This window comes from Balaenoptera ricei, chromosome 8 (assembly GCF_028023285.1).
Source record: "Balaenoptera ricei isolate mBalRic1 chromosome 8, mBalRic1.hap2, whole genome shotgun sequence".
NCBI lineage: Eukaryota > Metazoa > Chordata > Mammalia > Artiodactyla > Balaenopteridae > Balaenoptera > Balaenoptera ricei.
In genome coordinates, this window is record NC_082646.1 from 108683881 (window position 1) to 108704793 (window position 20913).

Below are 20913 nucleotides of genomic sequence, written 5' to 3' on the forward strand. Positions count from 1 at the left end.
GTTACATAGCTGATAAACCATTCTGGATATATAGGGGGAAAGTTACATGCAGTGGATGCCTTAGGATACCTTAAGGCAAGAGTTGGCAAACTTTTTTTGTAAAGGATCAGATAGTAAATATTTTAGGCTTTGTGGGCCATACAGTATCTGTCACAAGCACTTAACTCTGCCTTGTAGAATGAAATACTTAAATAAGTGAGGATGGCTCAAATAAAATAACATTTTATTTATGGACACTGAAATTTGATTTCATATAAGTTTCTCATGTCACAAAACCCTCTCTTAGTTAGGTTTTCTTCCCACCCCAACCCCAGCCATTGAGAATGTGATATGTTAACAACTGATGAATCTCGGAGACGCTGTGGAAGTCTTAGTGGTACTGCTCTTTAAACTTTTTGGTGGATTTGAAAGTTTTCAAAATCAAAAATCAGAAAATAACAATTAATGAAGAATTCACAACTTTTAGAAGGAGTAGTCACTGACCAATTTACTGTGAACATGATCAGTTAACCATTTTGGTGCCTATTTTGAAACATTTATTCTGGTTGGAGCTATTATACTATACGTTAGATATAAGATTGGTATTGTTGGAGTTATAGGGATTGCCCTGTTAGAATTGAGAGGATGCAGTGCTTTTTTTTTTTGCTTTTTTTTTTTTTTTTAAAGAGAACCATCTCTTTTTTTTTTTTTTTTTTTTTTAATTTTATTTATTTATTTATTTACTTATGGCTGTGTTGGGTCTTCATTTCTGTGCGAGGGCTTTCTCTAGTTGTGGCAAGCGGGGGCCACTCTTCATCACGGTGCGCGGGCCTCTCACTATCGCGGCCTCTCTCTTGTTGCGGGGCACAGGTTCCAGACACGCAGGCTCAGTAATTGTGGCTCACGGGCTTAGTTGCTCCGCGGCATGTGGGATCTTCCCAGACCAGGGCTCGAACCCGTGTCCCCTGCATTGGCAGGCAGACTCCCAACCACTGCGCCACCAGGGAAGCCCGATGCAGTGCTTTTTAAATAAATTTTATAGAAGTGAACTTCTGCTTGTTTGTTAAAAGTAATGAAACTACAGAAAACAGTAAGTAGTTTAGTAAGTTTTAAGTTATAGTAACAGTAAAAATAGTTTAAATGTTTCAAAAGAGAAAAATTACATAATTTCATAGTAAAATACTCTTATTTAACTCAAAATCATTCTAAGAGGTAATACCACCTACACTGCTGTAAGATTCAATCTGAAAATGTTTTTAAAAAACATTCCCTTTTTTGGCTAAAAATAGCTATTATACCCATAGCTTAATTGTTTGCTCAGTTTGAGGGAAGAAAGGGAGAATATATATTCAATGGCGTAGGTAAAATGAGCACCTTATCTCTGCGTGAAAAATTTCCTTCAGACAGTTAAACTGGTAATAACTGATGTTGATTTATCTGTCTAATTTTCCTGGACTTTGTTTATCAGAAAATGTCAAATTTCAGTATCTAACTGCTATATTATTCCATTTTTCCTAAGAAGGGCTTAATTCTTTCATTCCAAATAGGAACCCTTCCGTGTTTCTATAACATTTCATTGGGTCCTCTACATATGTACACACAGAGCTTTTTTTTTTTTTTTTTTTAACTTTCTACATCAAGCTTTTACATTGCCAATACCAACTTGACATATGTTTATTATGTTACTAACTTCTATAAACTTACAGAATTTAACTTAAAAGAGAATGTGTAGAGAATGCTTTAGGAAAGAAATATAAAGTGTTGTAAATTTAAGACAATGTTCTGGTTACTTTTGCCATGCCAGTGTAGAAATATACTATTTGAACTTGATTGTTGGTAATTATTCTATTGATAGCTCTTAAAGGCTCAGTAATTTTATAATGAGTATTAAAATTTTTTCTTCCAAAAACATTCTAACCCAGTCTTAGAAGTTGCTGTGCCCTGTGGTGTCTAGCAGCGTAGGTAAAATGTAATGGCACAGTTTGGGTGTGTGATGTCTTGGCTATTATTAGTACAGTCTCTTGAGTTCCAAGTGAAAAATCAAAAGTTTAATGCCCATTTTATATTTTATTTATTTATTTATTTTCTGTCAGTATTACTCCACTCTCAACAGAGTCCCAGAGGTTTTAGAATTTTGGGTTGTCCTGAACTTTTAATAAAGACCTTTCAGAAAAGTGTTAATAAGACTTAAAAGGCGAGCAGAGAAGCCCAGTATATTATGTTTAATTTGGGGGGGATCAAGTATCTATTAATTCTTGTGTTCCCTCCTACTGTACCAGAAGTAAATTAATTTGATTTTCAAATAAGGGTGGATAAACCTCTTATAGTTGTTAAAGATGTAGTGGCAATAAGAGACCGAGATTCAGAGCCTGAAGCCTCTGCGTTTTAAAGCTAATGAAAAGTACATGTGTCTCCTGCCTTGCAATGAGGAAAGTGATCTCCTCATTCCACAGTGATGCCCTGTGACCTAGTGAAGGGTTTTGAAAAGGGACTCCCATCTGGGTCTCCTTGACTGGGGAAGACTGCCTGACATGGAGCTTTGAAAGAAGGTGGGAACATTTTCAGGAGTTACATATTCAAAACAATCCTAAGAGTATTGTTTGCCTTATCCTTTTGAGAGATGGCCTCTCTAAAAGAAGGCGGGCAGAATATACAGACATACCTCAGAGATATGGCAGAGTTGGTTCCAGACCACTGCAATAAAGCAAATATTGCAGTAAACTGTCACATGAATTTTTTTGGTTTCCCAGTGCATATAAAAGTTATGTTTACATTATATGTAGTCTGTTAGTGTACAGTAGCATTATGTCTTAAAAAAAAGTAGATACCTTAATTAAAGTATACTTTATTGCTAAAAAAATGCTAACCGTCATTTGACAGTGCAGCGTTGCTACAAACCTCTAATTTGTAAAACTCAGTAAAGCAAAAGCACAATAAAATGAGTTATGCCTGTATTTAGGATAGTCCCCATGGTTGATCTTCCTCACTCGTTGATCCATGCTGATTTGCCATTTCCTTGACTATGGTAGATCTAAAGGGCAATTATTTTTATTATAATTCAGCTGGAATAATTTCATGCTACTTTTGGGGAGAATTGGAAAGAAGACTAAAGATAGCAACTGATTAGGCCACGTGGAGTAGTAACCTGATTTGTGGACACACCATCTTGGTAGACTACAATGTATGAGACAGGCAAGCTGAGAGTTAATAGTGGGGGAAGTACTCAGTCTCATGTCCTAGACTAGATATAGCTTGAGAATGCATCTCTAATCATACTTTCATATATGTAAGGACATAATAAAAACATATAACTTTATCTCGTGTCCTGATTTTCCATTATATTCTGTGTTTCATGGCCTTCTGGTTCAGGGTAAAACCATAGTAAAGGCAAGAGTGGTTGGTATGCCTTTGTATCCTAAGAACCCTAAAACAATTTTCTCAATTAAGTATATTGTGTCTTACTAACATTTTACTCTCTGTCTCGAAACTTGTTTTTGATGCTTTCCCACTCAACAAGACAGCTTCTTGATAGTTCTAAATGGTCTTTCCAAGTACCTTTTATCTTCAGTGATTATTTCCCAAGACCAACATTTTCTAAGTTGACAGATCCACTTAAGTTCTTGCTCCACATGACAACTTAGGTTTACAGGTTAACTGGAGAGTGTTTTTCCTGGGCTAATTATTGCAGTGATTGTTTGTTACTCTCTTTCCTTGAAAATTGTTATCAGCTTGATTTTTTCATTATTTTTTTCCTGTATAGGTTCCAAATAAGTTCCGCTATCCATTCTACTATGAGATGTGTTGGTACGTGTTAGAGCGCTATGTGTACTGCATAACCAACCGTTCTCACTTAACTAAGGAATTTCAGAAAGAGTCCCTTAGCATGGGTAAGTGTTCCACCTACATGAACTTTCAAGATACTCTGCAGGACTGAGGGTGAGACTGGGACTATTCCGTAGGCTGTTGCTCAGTAGTTTTGTTTTGCTTTGTTTTTAATTAATTAATTAATTTACTTATTTATGGCTGCGTTGGGTCTTCACTGCTGCGTGCAGGCTTTCTCTAGTTGCGGCGAGCAGGGGCTACTCTTCGTTGCGGTGCACGGGCTTCTCATTGCGGTGGCTTGTCTTGTTGTGGAGCACGGGTTCTAGGCACTCGGGCTTCAGTAGTTGTGGCACGTGGGCTCAGTAGTTGTGGCTTGCGGGCTCTAGAGCGCAGGCTCAGTAGTTGTGGCACACAGGCTTAGTTGCTCCGCAGCATGTGGGATCTTCCCAGACCAGGGCTCGAACCCGTGTCCCCTGCATTGGCAGGCAGATTCTTAACCACTGCACCACCAGGGAAGTCCAGTAGTTCTGTTTTTATAGTTTGTCTTTTTTACTTATCTACTTAGAAGTACCAAATCCATTCACTGAAGCTGAACACTGGTTACAGCTGATCCTCCTACCCAGATGTGAATTACTAGGGCTAAATGAAATATTCTGGATCTCATCTTTGTGTGAGTTGTTAGTACTTAGCTCCTCACGAAAGTAATCAGTTGGAAATTCCCTGGTGGTCCAGTGATTAGGACTCCGCACGTTCACTGCCGTGGCCCAGGTTCAGTCCCTGGTGGGGGAACTAAGACCCTGCAAGCCACACAGCGCAGCCAAAAAAAAAAGAGTAATCAGTTGTCTAAAATGTTTTATTGTATAAAGAATGGTCTTTGGCACAATAAAAACTAGGATCGTATCATCATAATTACTCTTACTATATTCCAGGCACCAAACTAAGCAGCTTATATACATTAAGTTATTATTATTACCTGTGAGGTATAGGTATTATTGTGCATATTTTACAAATGGGGACATTAAGGTTCAAGGAGATTAAAAAACTTGTTCATGATCTAAGAGTTAATAAGTGGGAAAGCTACAGCTTAAACCATGTTGGTAAGATTCTAAAATGTATTTTCTTAACATCTGTGCTTTAATGTTTCCCCAACTTCTGTCAAGAGAAATATTTTATTGGATGTCAAGATAGTTTCAGTTATACATTTTTAGGCTATTCCATGCCTTAAAAATAAAGAGGAGCCACACTGTAGTATCCTGTGGTCATATATTTAATGGAGAGTCTTCAATCCAAGCAAGATACTTTTTGCCTTAGCATTTCGGAAACATGCTCACCAATACATGAAAGCAAGATACAGAATTGTACATACAGCATGATCCTAATTTTGTTTAAAAATACATCAAGTCGGGCTTCCCTGGTGGCACAGTGGTTAAGAATCCGCCTGCCAGTGCAGGGGACACGGGTTCGAGCCCTGGTCCGGGAAGATCCCACATGCCACGGAACAACTAAGCCCGTGCGCCACAACTACCGAGCCTGCGCTCTAGAGCCCACGAGCCACAACTACTGAGCCCAGGTGCCACAACTACTGAAGCCTGCGCCCCTAGAGCCGTGCTCGGCAACAAGAGAAGCCACTGCAATGAGACGCCCACGCACCGCAACGAAGAGCAGCCCCCGCTCGCCACAACTAGAGAAAAACCCGCACGCAGCAATGAAGACCCAACGCAGCCAAAAATAAATAAATAAATAAATAAAATTATAAGGTTTACAAAAAAAAAATACATCAAGTCTTAGTCATACACATATGTAGAGGAAAAGATGGAAAGAAGATACATCACACTGAGTTGTTATCCAAGGGTGGAGAGATATGGGCTGACTTATTTACTTCTTTGCACCTTCCTGTATTTTCTAAAAAATTATTAATAGTCAACATGTGTTACTTTCATAATAAAAGATCAGTTAACATTTTAAAATTCTTCTTTCATTAAAACTTTTATTTTCACTTTGTTTTGATTATCAAAATCTTTCTTTTAAAAAATATTCACTTTGTTTTATTAGCCATGTTGCTAAGATTTCAATTCCAAAGCTTAATTTTATGGTGAAAACTTTGAACAAAACTACTTTTTAAATATGCTTCATACTATTTTTTTAAAAGATAATGAAATCCCATAATAGCCAAATTAAGTTTGAACTTGAAACTAATTTACAGCTGTTTTCATAGGTAACTTATTTCTAGCACACAGTTTAAAGACTGCACCCTTCCCAATCTTTTAAAAATCTAGTTGACTGTTACCTCAGTTGTCCTGCTAGCTCAGGATCCTATTTTTTACCTGTAAATGGTTTTCAACAGTGGACAAATGGGTTGGAATAGGGAAGACCATTTTTAAAATGTGACAGCTTTGTCATTTATAACCTCAGGGCCCCTCCCATACTACCTATTTATCTTGTTGATCACATGGCCATGTGTCATGTTCTTACTGCATTTTCTCTTCATACTGGCAGATTTGGAGTTAAATGGGTTGGAGTCTGGAAATGGGGATGAGGAAGCAGTAGATCGAGAACCCCGGCGCTTGAGCAGCAGGCGTTCTGTCCTCACTAGCCCTGTAGCCAATGGGGTTAACCTGGATTATGATGGACTGGGCAAAACCTGCCGAAGTCTTCCAAGTCTGAAGAAAACTTTGTCTGGGGACTCATCCTCTGACTCTAGCCGGGGCTCCCACAATGGCCAAGTATGGGATCCCCAGTGTAGCCCCAGAAAGGACCGACAGGTGCATCTGACCCATTTTGAGCTTGAAGGCCTTCGTTGCCTTGTAGATAAATTGGAGTCTCTGCCACTGCACAAGAAATGTGTCCCTACAGGGATAGAAGACGAAGATGCTCTCATTGCTGATGTAAAGGTAAGGGTTGGTTATTTTGCATGACAGCTATTGATCTGGCTAGGGCATTCAGTTTCTGGATTCTGAGAGAAAATTTGGGAGTTTTGGGTAGTCTTGGTTCAGCGAGAAAGAAGTTAATTGTGTGTGTGTGTGTGTGTGTGTGTTTGGGCTGTGCAGTGTTTCAGTTCCTAGAATGAGGTAGTTCCCTGTTACGAAAATACTAACATTTGTACGTTCAGTTAGGACTTAAATCTAGTCCTAAAAATGCTGATTTCAGGCTGACCCTAAAAAAAAGAAGAGCCCGAGAAAATGTTTGTATTAAGAAATGTTACTTTGAACTTAAGTTACACTAAGATAAAGAGGCCTATTGCAGAACAAAAGTGGCCAATAACAATCTCTAGCAGTCTTACCGCAAGCAGATTTAGAGGAAAGAAATAGAAATGTTGGGTTATGTTGAGCATGTTTAACATATTTAGCTTCAAATTTATCTAGTATTAAGACTTAAATACATTGGGGCAACTTTTGAGAAAAGTGTCATTTTAAACATAATTCATCCTATTGCTATATCAAGTTTCTTCTTGTTGTATATTTTTCTTCTTTCTCAATAAGTCTCCAAGCATTAGTAATCTTCAAAGCCCAGCCCACCCCTCATGTATTGGTCTCAAAGAAATGAGCTTATTTTTAAGGAATCCAGATTTGAGCTGTCTGAACTGGAGAGAGTTCTATTAAATCTTTCGTTATACATAAACATTGGGGACTTCCCTGGTGGTCTAGTGGTTAAGACTCCACGCTGCCACTGCAGGGGGACATGGGTTCGATCCCTCGTCAGAGAACTTAGAACCCACATGCCACCCGGTGCGGCCACACACACACACACACACACACACACAAAAGTAACCTTTAATATGAACACCAAAAAGTCTTTAAATCACTGTTTGGAATTATGTCTTGGACACAGGGCATGGGTATGTGTATTAGAAAGCTAGTTCACCGTTTGTAGTAAGTGTTGTTTTTCAAACCTGTCATATAGATTGTTTTAAGCCACAGAAGAATTTATAAGGAATAATTTTAGTGACCTTAAGGAAGATGGGCGAAATATCTCATAGTACATCTTTTCCATTCCTGATTCCTGATTCAAGTTTTCCCTTGGCCACCACTATCCAACCAGCTGAGGTGCTCCCTACCTTCTGCCAGATACCTCAGGAAAGAATTCCAAAGACTGGGATAGGACCTAGACTTTTAATTTTTTTAATTTTTTCTTTCTTCGATTGACATTTTAATTATATCTTACTGTTTATGCATCAGTGAAATGGTAAAAACTTTAAGAGACTAAAAGGGGTGGTACCCTAGTGAGGTTGGTCCTCTCCATAGTGATAGAAGCTGGACAGTTGGTTTTATAGTTTGGTTTTATAAAGCTGTTCTAGACAAGGCAGGTAGTTATCATTGTGGCTTGTATTTATGGGAGGAAATAACAAAGTTCCAGGTGGGTGTGGTCCTATATCTGTAATGATTAATGTGCAGCAAAACAAACTTAGCCTACTTTTCCAGACTCACAAACCAGTTCCCAAACTCACTTCCCACCCCTGAGTGAACAAAGGGCACTTACATTTTTTCTTTTCCATTGTGATGGGACGTATATAATTATGTTTCCCTGAGACTTTGAGTGTAACATCATCTTTTTTTCTGCAGAAGTTTCTCCTTTTTTTGGCCGCGCCGCGTGGCTTGCACGATCTCAGTTCCCTGACCAGGGATTGACCCCAGGTCACGGCAGTGGAAGCCTGGAATCGTAACCACTAGGCCACCAGGGAACTCCCCAGAAGTTTCTTTTTTCATGTAGCTATTCCATCATGGATGCATGTAGGAAACATTAAATCGTGACTTTGCCGACTTATTAACTTGTATAATTGCCTTTAGGAACCCTAAGAAGAAAGATTTGTAAGTTTATCTCTCACTAACGTTCTTGTGGCCTGGGGAATCTGTATCTCTTAATTCATGAAAAAGAAAAATATCTTTTTTTTTTTTTTGAAAAATATCTTTTTAATCCTAAAGGATGTCTATAGATGGATTTGATTTCATTGAATTCAGTTGTAGGAAGTCATATTATAATTCACTAACCAGTTGTACAGGTCCAATGTCATGATAGAAATAAACTCCCTTAACTAATGTAGTTGAATAAGGATATTTGCAGAGGCAGAGTGGTAGGGGAAAATGTAGAAAGATTTGTGTCAAATATTAAGCAGAGTAAAAGGAGGCAGCAAGAAAGGGAATGAGTTAAGAAGAGCCATCTAAAGAGAACTGTTAACACTGTGAAAAGTGTCTAGAGAGAGCTTCCTGTTTATCAGGAATCATGGAAAATATGGCTGCCATTGCTCACTAAGACAGAGTGGCATAGAGACCAGAGCATGAGGAACGAGTGGCCCAGTAGGATGACTGCGTAGACTGACAGTGTTTGAATTCTTCCTTCTCTTGTTTACCCAATACCATAGTCAAAATGTAGCTGACAACAGAAGACAAAAGATTTAGAACCCAGTTCTGCAGGTAGTTTCACTTAAGATCAAATGGATTATTCCTACATTTGACCAGTTATATTTAATCTGAGCTTTAGATAACACTGAGTTTATGGCTTAAATACTTCAAGAATCTAAGCATCACCAAAAAGAAAAAAAAGCATTGGATTGGGTGGGTGCCGAATCACTGCACAGCTGGAGACTGCAGTGCTAGAGAACTTGGTGCTGTGGTAGCACAGAAGACTACACTGCAGCAAAGGACAAAAGCAAGCCCAGAGTTTACCCTTCCTGCAGAGAGAGGGATTGTTTCTTGTTGTAGCCTATATGACTCTCACAAATAACTAGGAGAAGAGATGAGAGGACAATTGGTGGATATCTCGAGACATCCGTAATTACCTATTCCCTGGGAGAAAAGTCAATTTTACTGATGTGGTAAAAGGGCTTTGAAGATTCTAAAATGTTCTACAGTGTTGAAGAAAGATCATAGAGTATAGAGTTTGAAGGGAATTAGATGAAAAATGCGGCATTAAAAAGTGTTGATTTATTGGCAGAGTTCAGGGGAAAGTAATGAGCATGTGTAAAGTCCTATTTGGGAGGGGTGTGAGTAACCTTGGCTCCTAATCTAAAATTGAGAGGCCATGTCCTTGAGAAATGTTGAATAAAGAGGCAGGACCTGGAGCAGTATGTATAGTGCAATCCCATTAATGTAAGAAAAAGTGTCTTTGTTTGTATGTGCATTACAGCGGGGCTGGAGGGGGGCCTATCAGCTGCTAACAGTGCGTCATAGCAAGATGGTGGGAGTCGGCTGGAAGACTGAAGTTTTAATCAGACTTTACTGTTCTGTTTGTGTTTATTTTGGTAATAAAGGAGCTCTTAATGTGTGTGTGTGTGTGTGTGTATATATATATATATATATATATATATATATATATATATATATATATATATATATATAAAAAGAAGCTTTTAATATATCAATACATTTGGCTGCCCAGCTCACTTAATGAAACAATTTCAGGGTTATTGAATATTTGTCTACTTTCCTATTTTCTCTAAAACATTTTGATAAGCTTGGCAAACATGTGACTTTTGGGCAGGATACTAGATCTATAAAAGCATGTTTTCTCCTCTGTAAAATAACATCTACCTCAGTGGGGATGTTGTGAAAATTAATGATAATGTTAGTAAAGTACTTAATAAACAGTATCATTATTACAGAAAAAAATTAACTGTTAGAAATCTATGAAATTCACTTACTCCACTAATGTGAATAATGCTTGCCTACTCTCTGCCAGGAACCAGGCTTAGAGTTGGTATAAATATGCGAACATACTGTGGACCAAACCCTCAGGGGGCTTACAGTCCAGTGGTGGAGCAGGCATTTTAAGTGGGCTAAGAAAGTAAGTGCCTTCTAGGTTTACAGGTGGTCGATTCTGTTCTAAGGGAAGGAGGTGCCAGTCTTTTTAATTTACCAGTTAATAAACTTTCCTGTTAGATGATACAGATTGATTACTACAACATCATCTAAATGATGAAAGCTCTCAATTTATAAATTTGAAATTTTTTCTTTGTGGTACAATTGGCTACTGCTGCTCTGATCTAAGATTCTAACATTTTATTTTGTAACTGTGATGTAAAAATTTACACTAAGCTCCATCCCAGGAGTATGATGGGACTGAAGCAGAGAGTTACGGTTGTGAATAAATACAGAAACACTAATCAGAAATTTCCTTCATCTGACACTTCGGGAGTGATTCTGCCACTAATAAAGAGAAGAGCTGATAGAGGACCCAGTGTAATTAGAACTTAGTCCATTAAGCCAGATGAGGAGGAAAAAAAAGAACTTGTATAAATAAAACTTCATTTGCAATTTTTACTGACAAGATATTTGTAATAATTCACATAGTCTTACTGACTAAAAAGTTTTAAATAATTTAACTCAGCTCTAAGGCATATAGGTTACGTTAAAATAGATACAATTCTTTAAAAATATTTTCATTATATTCCTGTATTATATAACGTTATATTCTTATTCTCATCTTTGTTGCCTATCTTTTATTCTGAATTAATAGAAAAAAATTAGGTCTTATTTAATGTGTGATTTGAAAACTTACCGGGAGTGAGTTTCCTAGTGCCCTGTCTGGTTTTTGTCCTTTTCCGGTGGCCTTTAGAATTTCTGCTTGCTACAACTTGAACTTGTGTTTTGTTTTGTTTTGGAGTAACTTGTTTCTCAAGTATTTGTGCATACTTCATCATCCCTCTAGGTTAGATAACACTAAGACCAAAACAGGCATTTTCCAAGAAGACCTCTCACACTGTTAAGGAAGGTTTTTCTAACATAATAGGCTAGGGACTTCCCAGGCAGTCCACTGATTAAGACTAATTACACAGGGTCTCTGAGTCTTAAGATAAAGTGCAAATGAGGTTTAGGATTAGAATGACCATTCAAACATTTCCAGGAAGAGCTCCACAGAAGAGCACGAAAGTCCCTCCTTTTCCTTGGTAAACTACTGTAAAAATTAAAATATGCAGTGCCCGGCATCCAAAAGCCCCAGGCCCTAGAGAGCCTATTAGGCCATTGACTGCACCAGAAACTCACTGAAACAGCTGTCCTGGAATAAGCTAGAATAAATAAGCATGTTTCCAGTGGTTAAGAGCTAGGTTCTCAGTGGCCTGAGATGTTTATTTCAAAGCAGCTTCTGTCATTTCCAAAAAAGCCAAGTTACATTTATTAGAGTCTAAAAATTACATAAATCTGGCCCCAATATATGGACACTGTAGCCTGAGAGAGTGCTCATTCCGTCTGAGCTTAACCCTGACCATGGATCGGTGCGTGGAGAGTGGGTGACACGTGTCACTCGAGTGGCTGTCAGAAGTGGCATGAAGGTGTCTGACAGGATGTGAGGCTGACTGCTTCATCCAGGGAATATAGAGGCAGGCAGAACAGACGACTGGCATAGGCATAGGAGATGTGCGGGAGGGCTGGTGTCCTGAGGGCGGGGTAGTCCAAGGGGCAGGGTCCCAGGAGACTGGCAGGTGTGGAGTTGGCAGCTGCGCTTCCCCTGGTTCCCTGTGCCTGGTTCCGAGGTAGGAGAGTAAAGCTCCTTGACCTGAGATTGAGCCTCAGCTGGTCTGACTTGGTCACGAGGGAACTGCCAGCAGAGCTGCCCAGGCGGTTCTCTCGCTGTGGGAGGCTCCCCGGGTGGTGAGCAGAGACCGGGATCTGTTGTGGAAGTAGCTGATATTAAACAGACGTACTGTATTGAATGCCTCAGTATTGGTTGAAATGTGTCATTCTGAAGGTTTTTCTGGGAACGTGTGCTGGTTCTGGATTCTGGGCTGGGGGAGGGGCAGGTGAAGCAGGCCGGTTGTTCAGGGAGTGAAGGTAACTCCAGAGGAGCTCAGCTCCGGGGCCTGGCTCAGCTGCAGAGGCTGAACTTCGGGCGACTCGCTGTCTGCCTGAGAGTGGGGAGAGATCGGTGTGTGCAGCCAGTGAGAGCACCAGCCGTGACCATAAGAGGTGACCCTGAGGGGAAGGGTGTGGACCGAGGCAAGGACAAACGCGGGACCAGACTTGGAATGGGTTAAAGCCTTGCCTTTGCTGGCGCCTTCCGAAGTCAGCCAGCCAGAGCCCTGGGGGCCGGCCCTGGGTTCTCCTCTTGTGGTGATGGTGGGAGGGAGAAGGCGGGGCGTGGCCGGCTCACCTCCCCGGCAGGCTCTCCTCCAATCGCAGGGCAGAGAGCGCCTGCCCAGCACACCCCCTCCTGACTCTGCCGCAGGACGCTGGGCCCTCTGCTGGCTCACTCACTCGAGCTCGGCTCCCCTCCTGCCATCTTCCGTTGCAAAGCATTTCTGGGAGCTGCATGTGGGTGACGCAGCAGCATTGTTCGCAGTCACAGGAAGCCGCGGCTGAGCTGAAGGGCTCGAGAAGGAGCTGAGAGCACTGCACGCCGCTCCCTCTGGGTAACCTGAAGGGGTTAGCCCGACTGTCCTGCCTTAGCTGCTCTGGGAGATTTCAGAATTTTCAAGTAAATTGGGATTTTTCCTAGAGGCAGAAAACCTAAGTCCTTCAGCACAACTTCCAATACAGAAAGCAAAACAAAGACGCTGGGGAAACTTCAACCAAGAGCTTCGGCAGCTCCAGAGCGACGAGAAACGCAAGGTCAGGCAGGCGGGCGGCAAACCCTTTCTGGTTCGGGGTGTATGTAACTGTAGGGACTTTGTCTCGGTGAAGAGGCAGAAGAACTGCCTGCCGAGCGAGTCCGGGACAATGCTTAGGTGTTGGTTGTGCCGTCACTGCACTTGTTCCCTCTCCTGGTGGGATGTGCTTTCAAATTGGGTCGTTTGGCTTTTGGGAATCTTTTCCCCTTCTCTACTTAGGCGCCCGCGGTTCTCTTCCCCTTCCTGGGCTGTGTCGGGTGTGGGCTTGTGCTTGAACATTCTCTCGAATGCCAGGAGCCTAGATAGGCGTCAGCCTTTCCGCACTCCACCCCCGCTCCCTGTCCCAAACCCCCTCTGGTGAAGGGTGGTGGCTTCTTTATATGGTTTCTTGAAGGGCCTCAGCTGGAGTCTGCCTTTTTTGATGAAGGCAGGACGTGCTTGGTCGTATGGCCCCGGTGAAATAAGGCTTGGAAGGAAATCTGCATTTCCCTCCACACCCACACAGACCCTAGTAACTGAGTCGTGTATGTGTGAACAGCTGCCCCCCTCCACCCGCCCCGCACCCCAACACAGACACAGTTCCTCCACCTACCCTTCCCTGTCCCCCACAGAAGTCTTGCAGGTAGACTGCTTTTGGTGAATAGTTAGGTTCCTTTTCTACTCTTAAACAATTGCGGATCTTTCTGTGTAGTCTGTTCTGCTGAGAGTGGAAAGTCCCTGTTTGTGGACAGCTCAGTGCTTGCAGGCAGAGGAAATGGGCAGAGTCCTCCTCCTCGGCAGTGCGAAGCGGGGGAGGGGAGCCGTGCACTCCCTAGCACACATTTTGAATGGACCTGAATTTTTCACCCTGGGGAGATTAGGAGCCCGTACCAGAGCCTGGTCCCACGTGGCACTGCATCCCGCCTCTTCACCCCCACGCAGTGTGGTGCTAAGAGGAGGCTCCAGAACAGGGTGCCATAGCAACTCGAAGTAAATAAAACGTCTGCAAATGAAATCAGTTTGGGGGAGTGTGAGAGGCATCTGGAGATTTGGCAAAGGGGATCATCGTGGAGGAGCTTCATGGGTATGAGTTAAAGGGTCTTTCTGAGTCCCAACTCTGGATTTGGAGCATGATCCTTAGGTTAAGGATGAAAAAACTTGGTAGAGAAATGCCTCATGCTTCAAAAAGTCCTGGTCTCTAGGCACAGACCCCACAGGATTATGAGAATTATTATTAAAAATGGCCCAGGCATGCTGGCCTGTCCAGGATCAAAGTTTACTTTTCCCTGAAACAGTTAATATCCTGTATACACCTAAAGCAACCAGAAAGAAATTGTGTAACTTGTCTTCTGGATTTGTGTTTTTTTTGCAGTTGCCATTGCTTTAGGGCTCATGCGGTCAGATGAGGAGGGATTTTGTTCGTTCTGCTAGAAGGTTTGGGACTCAGAAATTTCTGTCTAAAACATAAAAGATTTGTTTCAAAATAACACTCAACCAGTGTGACTCACTTGAGTGGCAGTTTCTTACTGTAGAATTGTACCTGAAGTCATTCAAACTAGATTGGCTAAAGTCATGGGAACTATTGCCCCTAAGGTTGTTCCTGCCCCCCTTTATGGGAATAAAGGCAAATAACTCTGTGTGTGTGTGTGTGTGTGTGTGTGTGTGTGTGTGTGAGAGAGAGAGAGAGAGAGAGAGAGAGAGAGAGAGAGAGATTTGAGATTGAGATTTCTGTAATCAGCCTTAGAAGAACAGAGCCCGGGGTTGAATCAAGACATTAAGACCCTGCTGTTCATATTATTAATTCAGTATTAGCCAATCCTTTTTTTTTGCCACTTTGCCAATAACATCTGCAAAATGAAGGCAATATTTAAATACATGATAATACTCGTTAACTGGTGTAGAAGAGTAATGGGGTGAGGTAAAGTTTTACTGTCATATATAGAACTGTGTGACAACACTTTTCGCAGCGGTAGCGTAAGTGGTTACAGTAAGTACACAAGTATGGGGTTGGAAACAAAAGTAAATTTGAAGTCTTGATAGTACTGCACTCGTTTGAGTTCTTTTCCATCTTCGATTTGTTTTGCAGTGAGTCTCTCTCTATATGAAGGGAAAATGTAGACAGTTGCCAGCCTGCCCTTCACCTTGGTGCTTAGGGGGACTGAGGCTAAGTCTGGATGCTGTTAGGAGTGGTTGGCTCTTTGTTCACTGTGTCCTTTTTTCCCCTCTTCTCTCCTATCTTACCCTTAGATTTTGCTGGAGGAGCTTGCCAACAGTGATCCCAGGTTAGCCCTCACTGGAGTCCCTATTGTACAGTGGCCGAAAAGGGATAAGGTAAGACATTATTCTTCAGGCTGCTGAAACATTTTGCTGGCTAACCATTACTGTTCCTGGAAGAAAAAGAACAACTAGAGGCAGACAGCTTTGGTTGCATTAGTGTAAACTGACAGAAAATCATTACTCAGTTCTGTTTTGCCTCTTAAGTCAGGATAATTGGCTATCTTTGGAGGTGACTCTCTTAACAGAACTGTCAAACTAGGAGACCTGCCTCCAGGTTCAGATGCCAAGAATGGATCAGTTCCTATCCTTCTGGCCCAGTGACTCAATTATTTTCATACATCTGATGTAAAACTAGTTAAAATAATTGCATACACATTTAAAAGGCTAGAATGTGTCTATATTGGAGTGAGACCACACTCTCAAGGTTCCCCTTAATTTGGACTTTTAAGTATTGAATTGAAAAGAGAGGAAAACAGTTACCCATTAGTTAATAAATTGTCAGTTATGAATTTTCATGCCTCTTCAGTCAGGTCCTGTATAGTTTTTTCCCATATTGTTCTTTGTCAAGGTCAGTGATAGCATTCTGATCCTGGTCGTGAGTCCGGCAAATAAATTAGGCCCTTCTTTGGTTCCCCAGCTAAAACTTGCAGAGCCATCACATTCCAGGAACGTTTAGGCAGAATATAAAGGTGTGGAGCTAAAAGATGTCTTTGAAGAACCACTTCCTCCTTCCTAAGTAGTGTCGTCCCACTTGGCTCATGCATGGCCACATGGGACTGCCTCAAAACAGCATTTCTGGCCCTGGCTGTTGAGTGTTCTGTGTCAGAAAAGTACTTAAGGCACAGTGGGAAATTAAAGAAGTGGAAGACATAGTCCTTGTTCTTGAAAAGATAACCAGCGGGGTAAAATACAAGTGCTAAAATTATAAACATATACCTTAGAGATTTATTCCACCCTTAACTATTATTGGAGTGTCTCCTGTGTACCAGGTTGTAAGCTTGGATTTGGAATAATAAAGAACAAGACTCGTCTCACCCTCAGGTAGTTTACTGTCTTCTTCAGGAATGTATTCTGAGTAGTAATATTCAGGATAAGGAAATATTAGAGTGCCCCTGGAATGACTTTGGTACATAGAAAGCTTCAGGGAAGGGCAGCTCAGCAGAGTGTGAGGGATGGGGCTGAAGTAGTCTGAAGGGATTGGCAAACTTTTTCCGTAAAGATAATATGTAGGTAATAAATATAATAAATAAAGATAATTTTTTTAGGTTTTGCAGGCCATACAGTCTGTTGCAGCTTCTCAGTTCTGCCACTGCGGTTGAAAGCACCCATGGACAAAACATAAACAAAGGAGCATGGTTTTGTTCCAATAAAATTTTATTTACAAAAACAGGCAATGGGCGGTTTGCCCTCCGGCCATAGTTTGCCAAGCCGTGTAATGTTCTACCCTCTCCAGTCCTTAAAGCTACCTGATATGTTTGACCTCACTGCTTTCTCTTTCTAGCTTAAATTCCCGACCCGGCCAAAGGTGCGGGTTCCTACCATCCCCATCACAAAGCCTCACACTATGAAACCAGCTCCACGCTTAACACCTGTGAGGCCAGCTGCTGCCTCCCCCATAGTGTCAGGAGCCAGGCGGAGACGAGTGCGATGTCGAAAATGCAAAGCCTGTGTGCAAGGAGAGTGTGGTGTCTGCCACTACTGCAGGGACATGAAGAAGTTTGGGGGCCCTGGTCGCATGAAGCAGTCCTGTGTTCTCCGGCAGTGCTTGGCAGTGAGTGATCTGCTGGGTAAAGAATATGGGGGAGGGGGGGTGGTACCAGGGGACCGAAATACACATAGTGTAGACTTCAGAGTTGGGAAGACAAGGTTTTGCTCTCTTTATGGCTTTCTTCATTTTGTCCCTTTTTTCTCTGGGTTTAGAAGGAAGGTATCTAATATTTAAAATAATCTAATTTAATCTTTCAGCCTTAGCCAATTTTCAAATGAGGGACCAGCATTTGAAGGGCAAATCACTGCTGTCTGTCCCCTCTTTAAGTGGATTAGAAAGGAAGGACCTGAGAGGCCAAGGACAGGCCAACTGAAAATAAACTGATCTCTTTTGGTCTCTTGTCCTCAGCTAGTTGACGCTCCCCATTTTCTTCCTTAGCCTTTTTTCCTGCCAAAACCTCTCTTCTCACCACCCGGTCTCTGTGCTCTCCAAGTGTTTACTAGAGAATTACAGGAACCAAATCGTCCCATCTTCGGTTAAAGGGAAGCTGAAATGATAAGGATCTAAGCCTGCTCTTTTCTTGGTTTCTGTCTTTGTCCTCTTGTAGCCCAGACTGCCTCACTCAGTCACGTGTTCCCTCTGTGGAGAGGTGGATCAAAATGAGGAGACACAGGACTTTGAGAAGAAACTCATGGAATGCTGTGTCTGCAACGAGATTGTTCATCCTGGCTGCCTCCAGGTGAGGAGAGGCCTAAGGGGCCCATGAGGTCTCGGCTGATAGAATGTCTAAAGATACTGAGTGGAGCAGGGGAAAGTGGAATATCTGTCATGAGAGGCTGCCAGCATCCCTACTGTGGGCCACCAGCTGTGGGTCATGTAGTGGTCTGACATCTGCTCTTGATTTAGTGTCTGTATTCAATGTCAGGCACTGTGCTAGACCCTGAGGATAAACCGGTACACAAAATAGTCCTGGTTCCTACCCTCATGGAGCTTACAGTCTGGCCTCTGGTGGGTATGTTTGGAGTCCCCAGGCCATCATGGAATAGCCTAGTCTGTTTTGGAATGCCTCATGCCTTTAAGCACCTCTGTTACATACTTCATTGTATCTCTGGACATTAGTTCCTGAAAGATGGTGAGAGTAATACTGTCAGCTAACATTTAATGTGTGCTCAGTCTGTATCAGGCTTGGTGCACACCTGGAGAGCTTTAAAAAAAAAAAAAAATTAGTAACAGGAATTTCCTGATGGTCCAGTGGTTAGGACTCCGCACTTTCACTGCCGAGGGTCTGGGTTCAATCCCTCGTCAAGGAACTAACTAAGATCCTGCAAGCCGCACAGCACAGCCAAAAAAAAGTAGTTAGAAGGTTCAAAAAAAAAAAAATAGGTTCAGACCTCAACCTCAGAGGTTGAGTCAACTCTTCTGTCATGGACTCTGGGCCCAGGCATGTTCAAAAGCTCCCGAGTGATTCTAATGTGCAGCCGGAGTGAAGAAGCACTCTTTTACATGCACTCCCTTGTTTAATCTTTAAGACAACGCTGTGAAGTTGGGTCTGACCTGTTTCTTCTTTAAGTTTTCTTTAAATCTAAAGTGCATTGGTGCTGGTACTTTCTTGGTCTTCCTGAAGGTGTCAACTATGTTATGACTGCCACCTGGCTGACAGTGATTATAAGACACTGTTAATTGTGAGAAGCAGCCCAATTTCAGAAGATTCCAATGTGAAAATATGCATCTTAGATTTGATAAAATAAGGTATTATCTTCATGATGATGACAATGGTTAATACAAAGTGTTTACTACATGCCAGGCATTTTTCTAAACATTTTACATAGTATGTAATTCATTTAATCCTTACCACTACCCTGTAAAATGGGTATTGTTATTTATCCTCACTGAACAGTTGAGTCACAGAGACCCCAAACCATAACTAAGTCATAACCATTATGCCCCACTGTCAAGATCACACTGGCACTGTTCCTGTGTGTCCAGTTCCTTTTACAAAGTGGCATGAGACCCTCAGGAGAATGTATGTGTCAGGGGAAGAGACCCCAGATTGACCCAGACTCTTCGGAATCTTCTCTTGGAGTCTAAACTTGATCAGGTAACCAAGAGTGAGGATGGCCAGTTTCCCACTGTCTGGGAGTGAGGCCAGATGGTTCTCTATCTTTCTCCCCTGTGGACCAGTGTGTTAAAGAGTGGGTAACTCTTCCCAACCATGTGGCTGTGTTATTGTTTGATAAAGGAAGCTTAAGAGACAGGTTGGGTTTTGTCTGTTTTTTAAATGAGACAGATTTTTAACATCGTTATCTGCCTACAGATGGATGGAGAGGGTTTGCTTAACGAGGAATTGCCAAATTGCTGGGAGTGTCCAAAGTGCTACCAGGAAGACAGCTCAGAGAAAACCCAGGTAAGGGAACTTTCTCCAAACTTGCACTGTGAGAAGGAAGGAAGCATCAAGCTCAGGATAACGTTTGCCTTTGCATCTTTATTTGCAAGATTATTTTTTATTCTGTTTTGCTTGCTATCTTTTTTTTTCCTTTGGTTAATTATATTTCTTTTGAATTTTAAATTTTGTTTTTTTGTATTATTGAATATTGTCCCCCTTGGGGGTCTGCAAATTCCTGAGGTTCTTTTACAGTTTGGGGCCCTTGAAAAAGAGGAGCCACAGCTGGGCTGTTTGAGGAGGGAAATGAGGTGAACTTGGGCTGCTCATGAGGAATGAAACTTGAGGGGAGGCAGTGACCTGAGTCAGCTGGTAAATACGGTGGTATACTGGAGTTTCCAGTTAGGCAGGTTACATTTTTGTCATCTTCACCTTTGTGGCAGAAAGCCCTGCCCTCGTGCCCAATTGTGTCCTACAGAGGCCGTCCCTTCTCTGGAGGGGATCAGTGCCATGACCTTGGCCCCAGGCTACTACTGTTGCTGGTCCAGTGGTCACCAGTCATGTCAAAGGACCAAAAAGACGCTGGTTACTCCAGCCAGGAAGGCAAGACCTGTTAAGGGCACATACAGAGGAGGCCGTTGGCCTCATGTCAGTCATCCATGCCCTGGTGGATGATTCCAGGTACCCTGCGCAGGAGTCAGGACACGTTTCCTTGTTTTCTTTCTATTTCTTCCCACTTAGGCACTGAGGTCATTGAATTTTCAGTCTAAATATCTTTGAGGGCAAGGATTTCTGGAGTTGACTAGTGCTAAAGTTCTCCTTATTCCAAGTTCTTATACTAGCAGCAAGTTCTTTTAGTAATAGCTTTTACATGTGTCTTCACTGGTGGTGGTGGTGGTGGTGGTGGTGGTGGGCACTTGCTGTAGCAGATGGATTGGCAGAGACTGTGTTTAGTGTTACCTTCTAATGCATTGTAAAAGCCACCACCCAAAAGTTGGTCATTCTCTTCCAACCATAGTGATCTAAGAATATAAGGAGAAAAGGGAGCAGAATTCTTGCATAGGGACACAAAATGTCTCCTTAAGGAAAATCTGAACTACTGCTACGATACCTAGTGGAACACATTGGTTAGGCTTCATTGCAGCACAGCCAAGGTGGGCTCCAGGAAGGGACAAGTGACCGGTGAGCACAAGTGGCAGAGGGTGAGGTTGTGCTTTTTTTGTGAGATGT

The 20913-nt window shown here is 41.9% G+C and overlaps 1 protein-coding gene across 2 annotated transcripts in view; it reads left to right on the forward strand.

Annotated features, from left to right (window-relative positions):
* Positions 1–20913, forward strand: part of KDM2A (lysine demethylase 2A) — a 105077-nt gene that overhangs the window by 75882 nt on the left and 8282 nt on the right. For both annotated transcript variants that reach the window (XM_059932140.1, XM_059932139.1), the window contains exons 11-16: positions 3740–3866; positions 6298–6692; positions 15566–15649; positions 17097–17366; positions 17911–18042; positions 19618–19707. In XM_059932140.1, the coding sequence (XP_059788123.1) occupies positions 3740–3866; positions 6298–6692; positions 15566–15649; positions 17097–17366; positions 17911–18042; positions 19618–19707 (1098 nt within the window). The remainder of the gene's footprint in view (positions 1–3739; positions 3867–6297; positions 6693–15565; positions 15650–17096; positions 17367–17910; positions 18043–19617; positions 19708–20913) is intronic.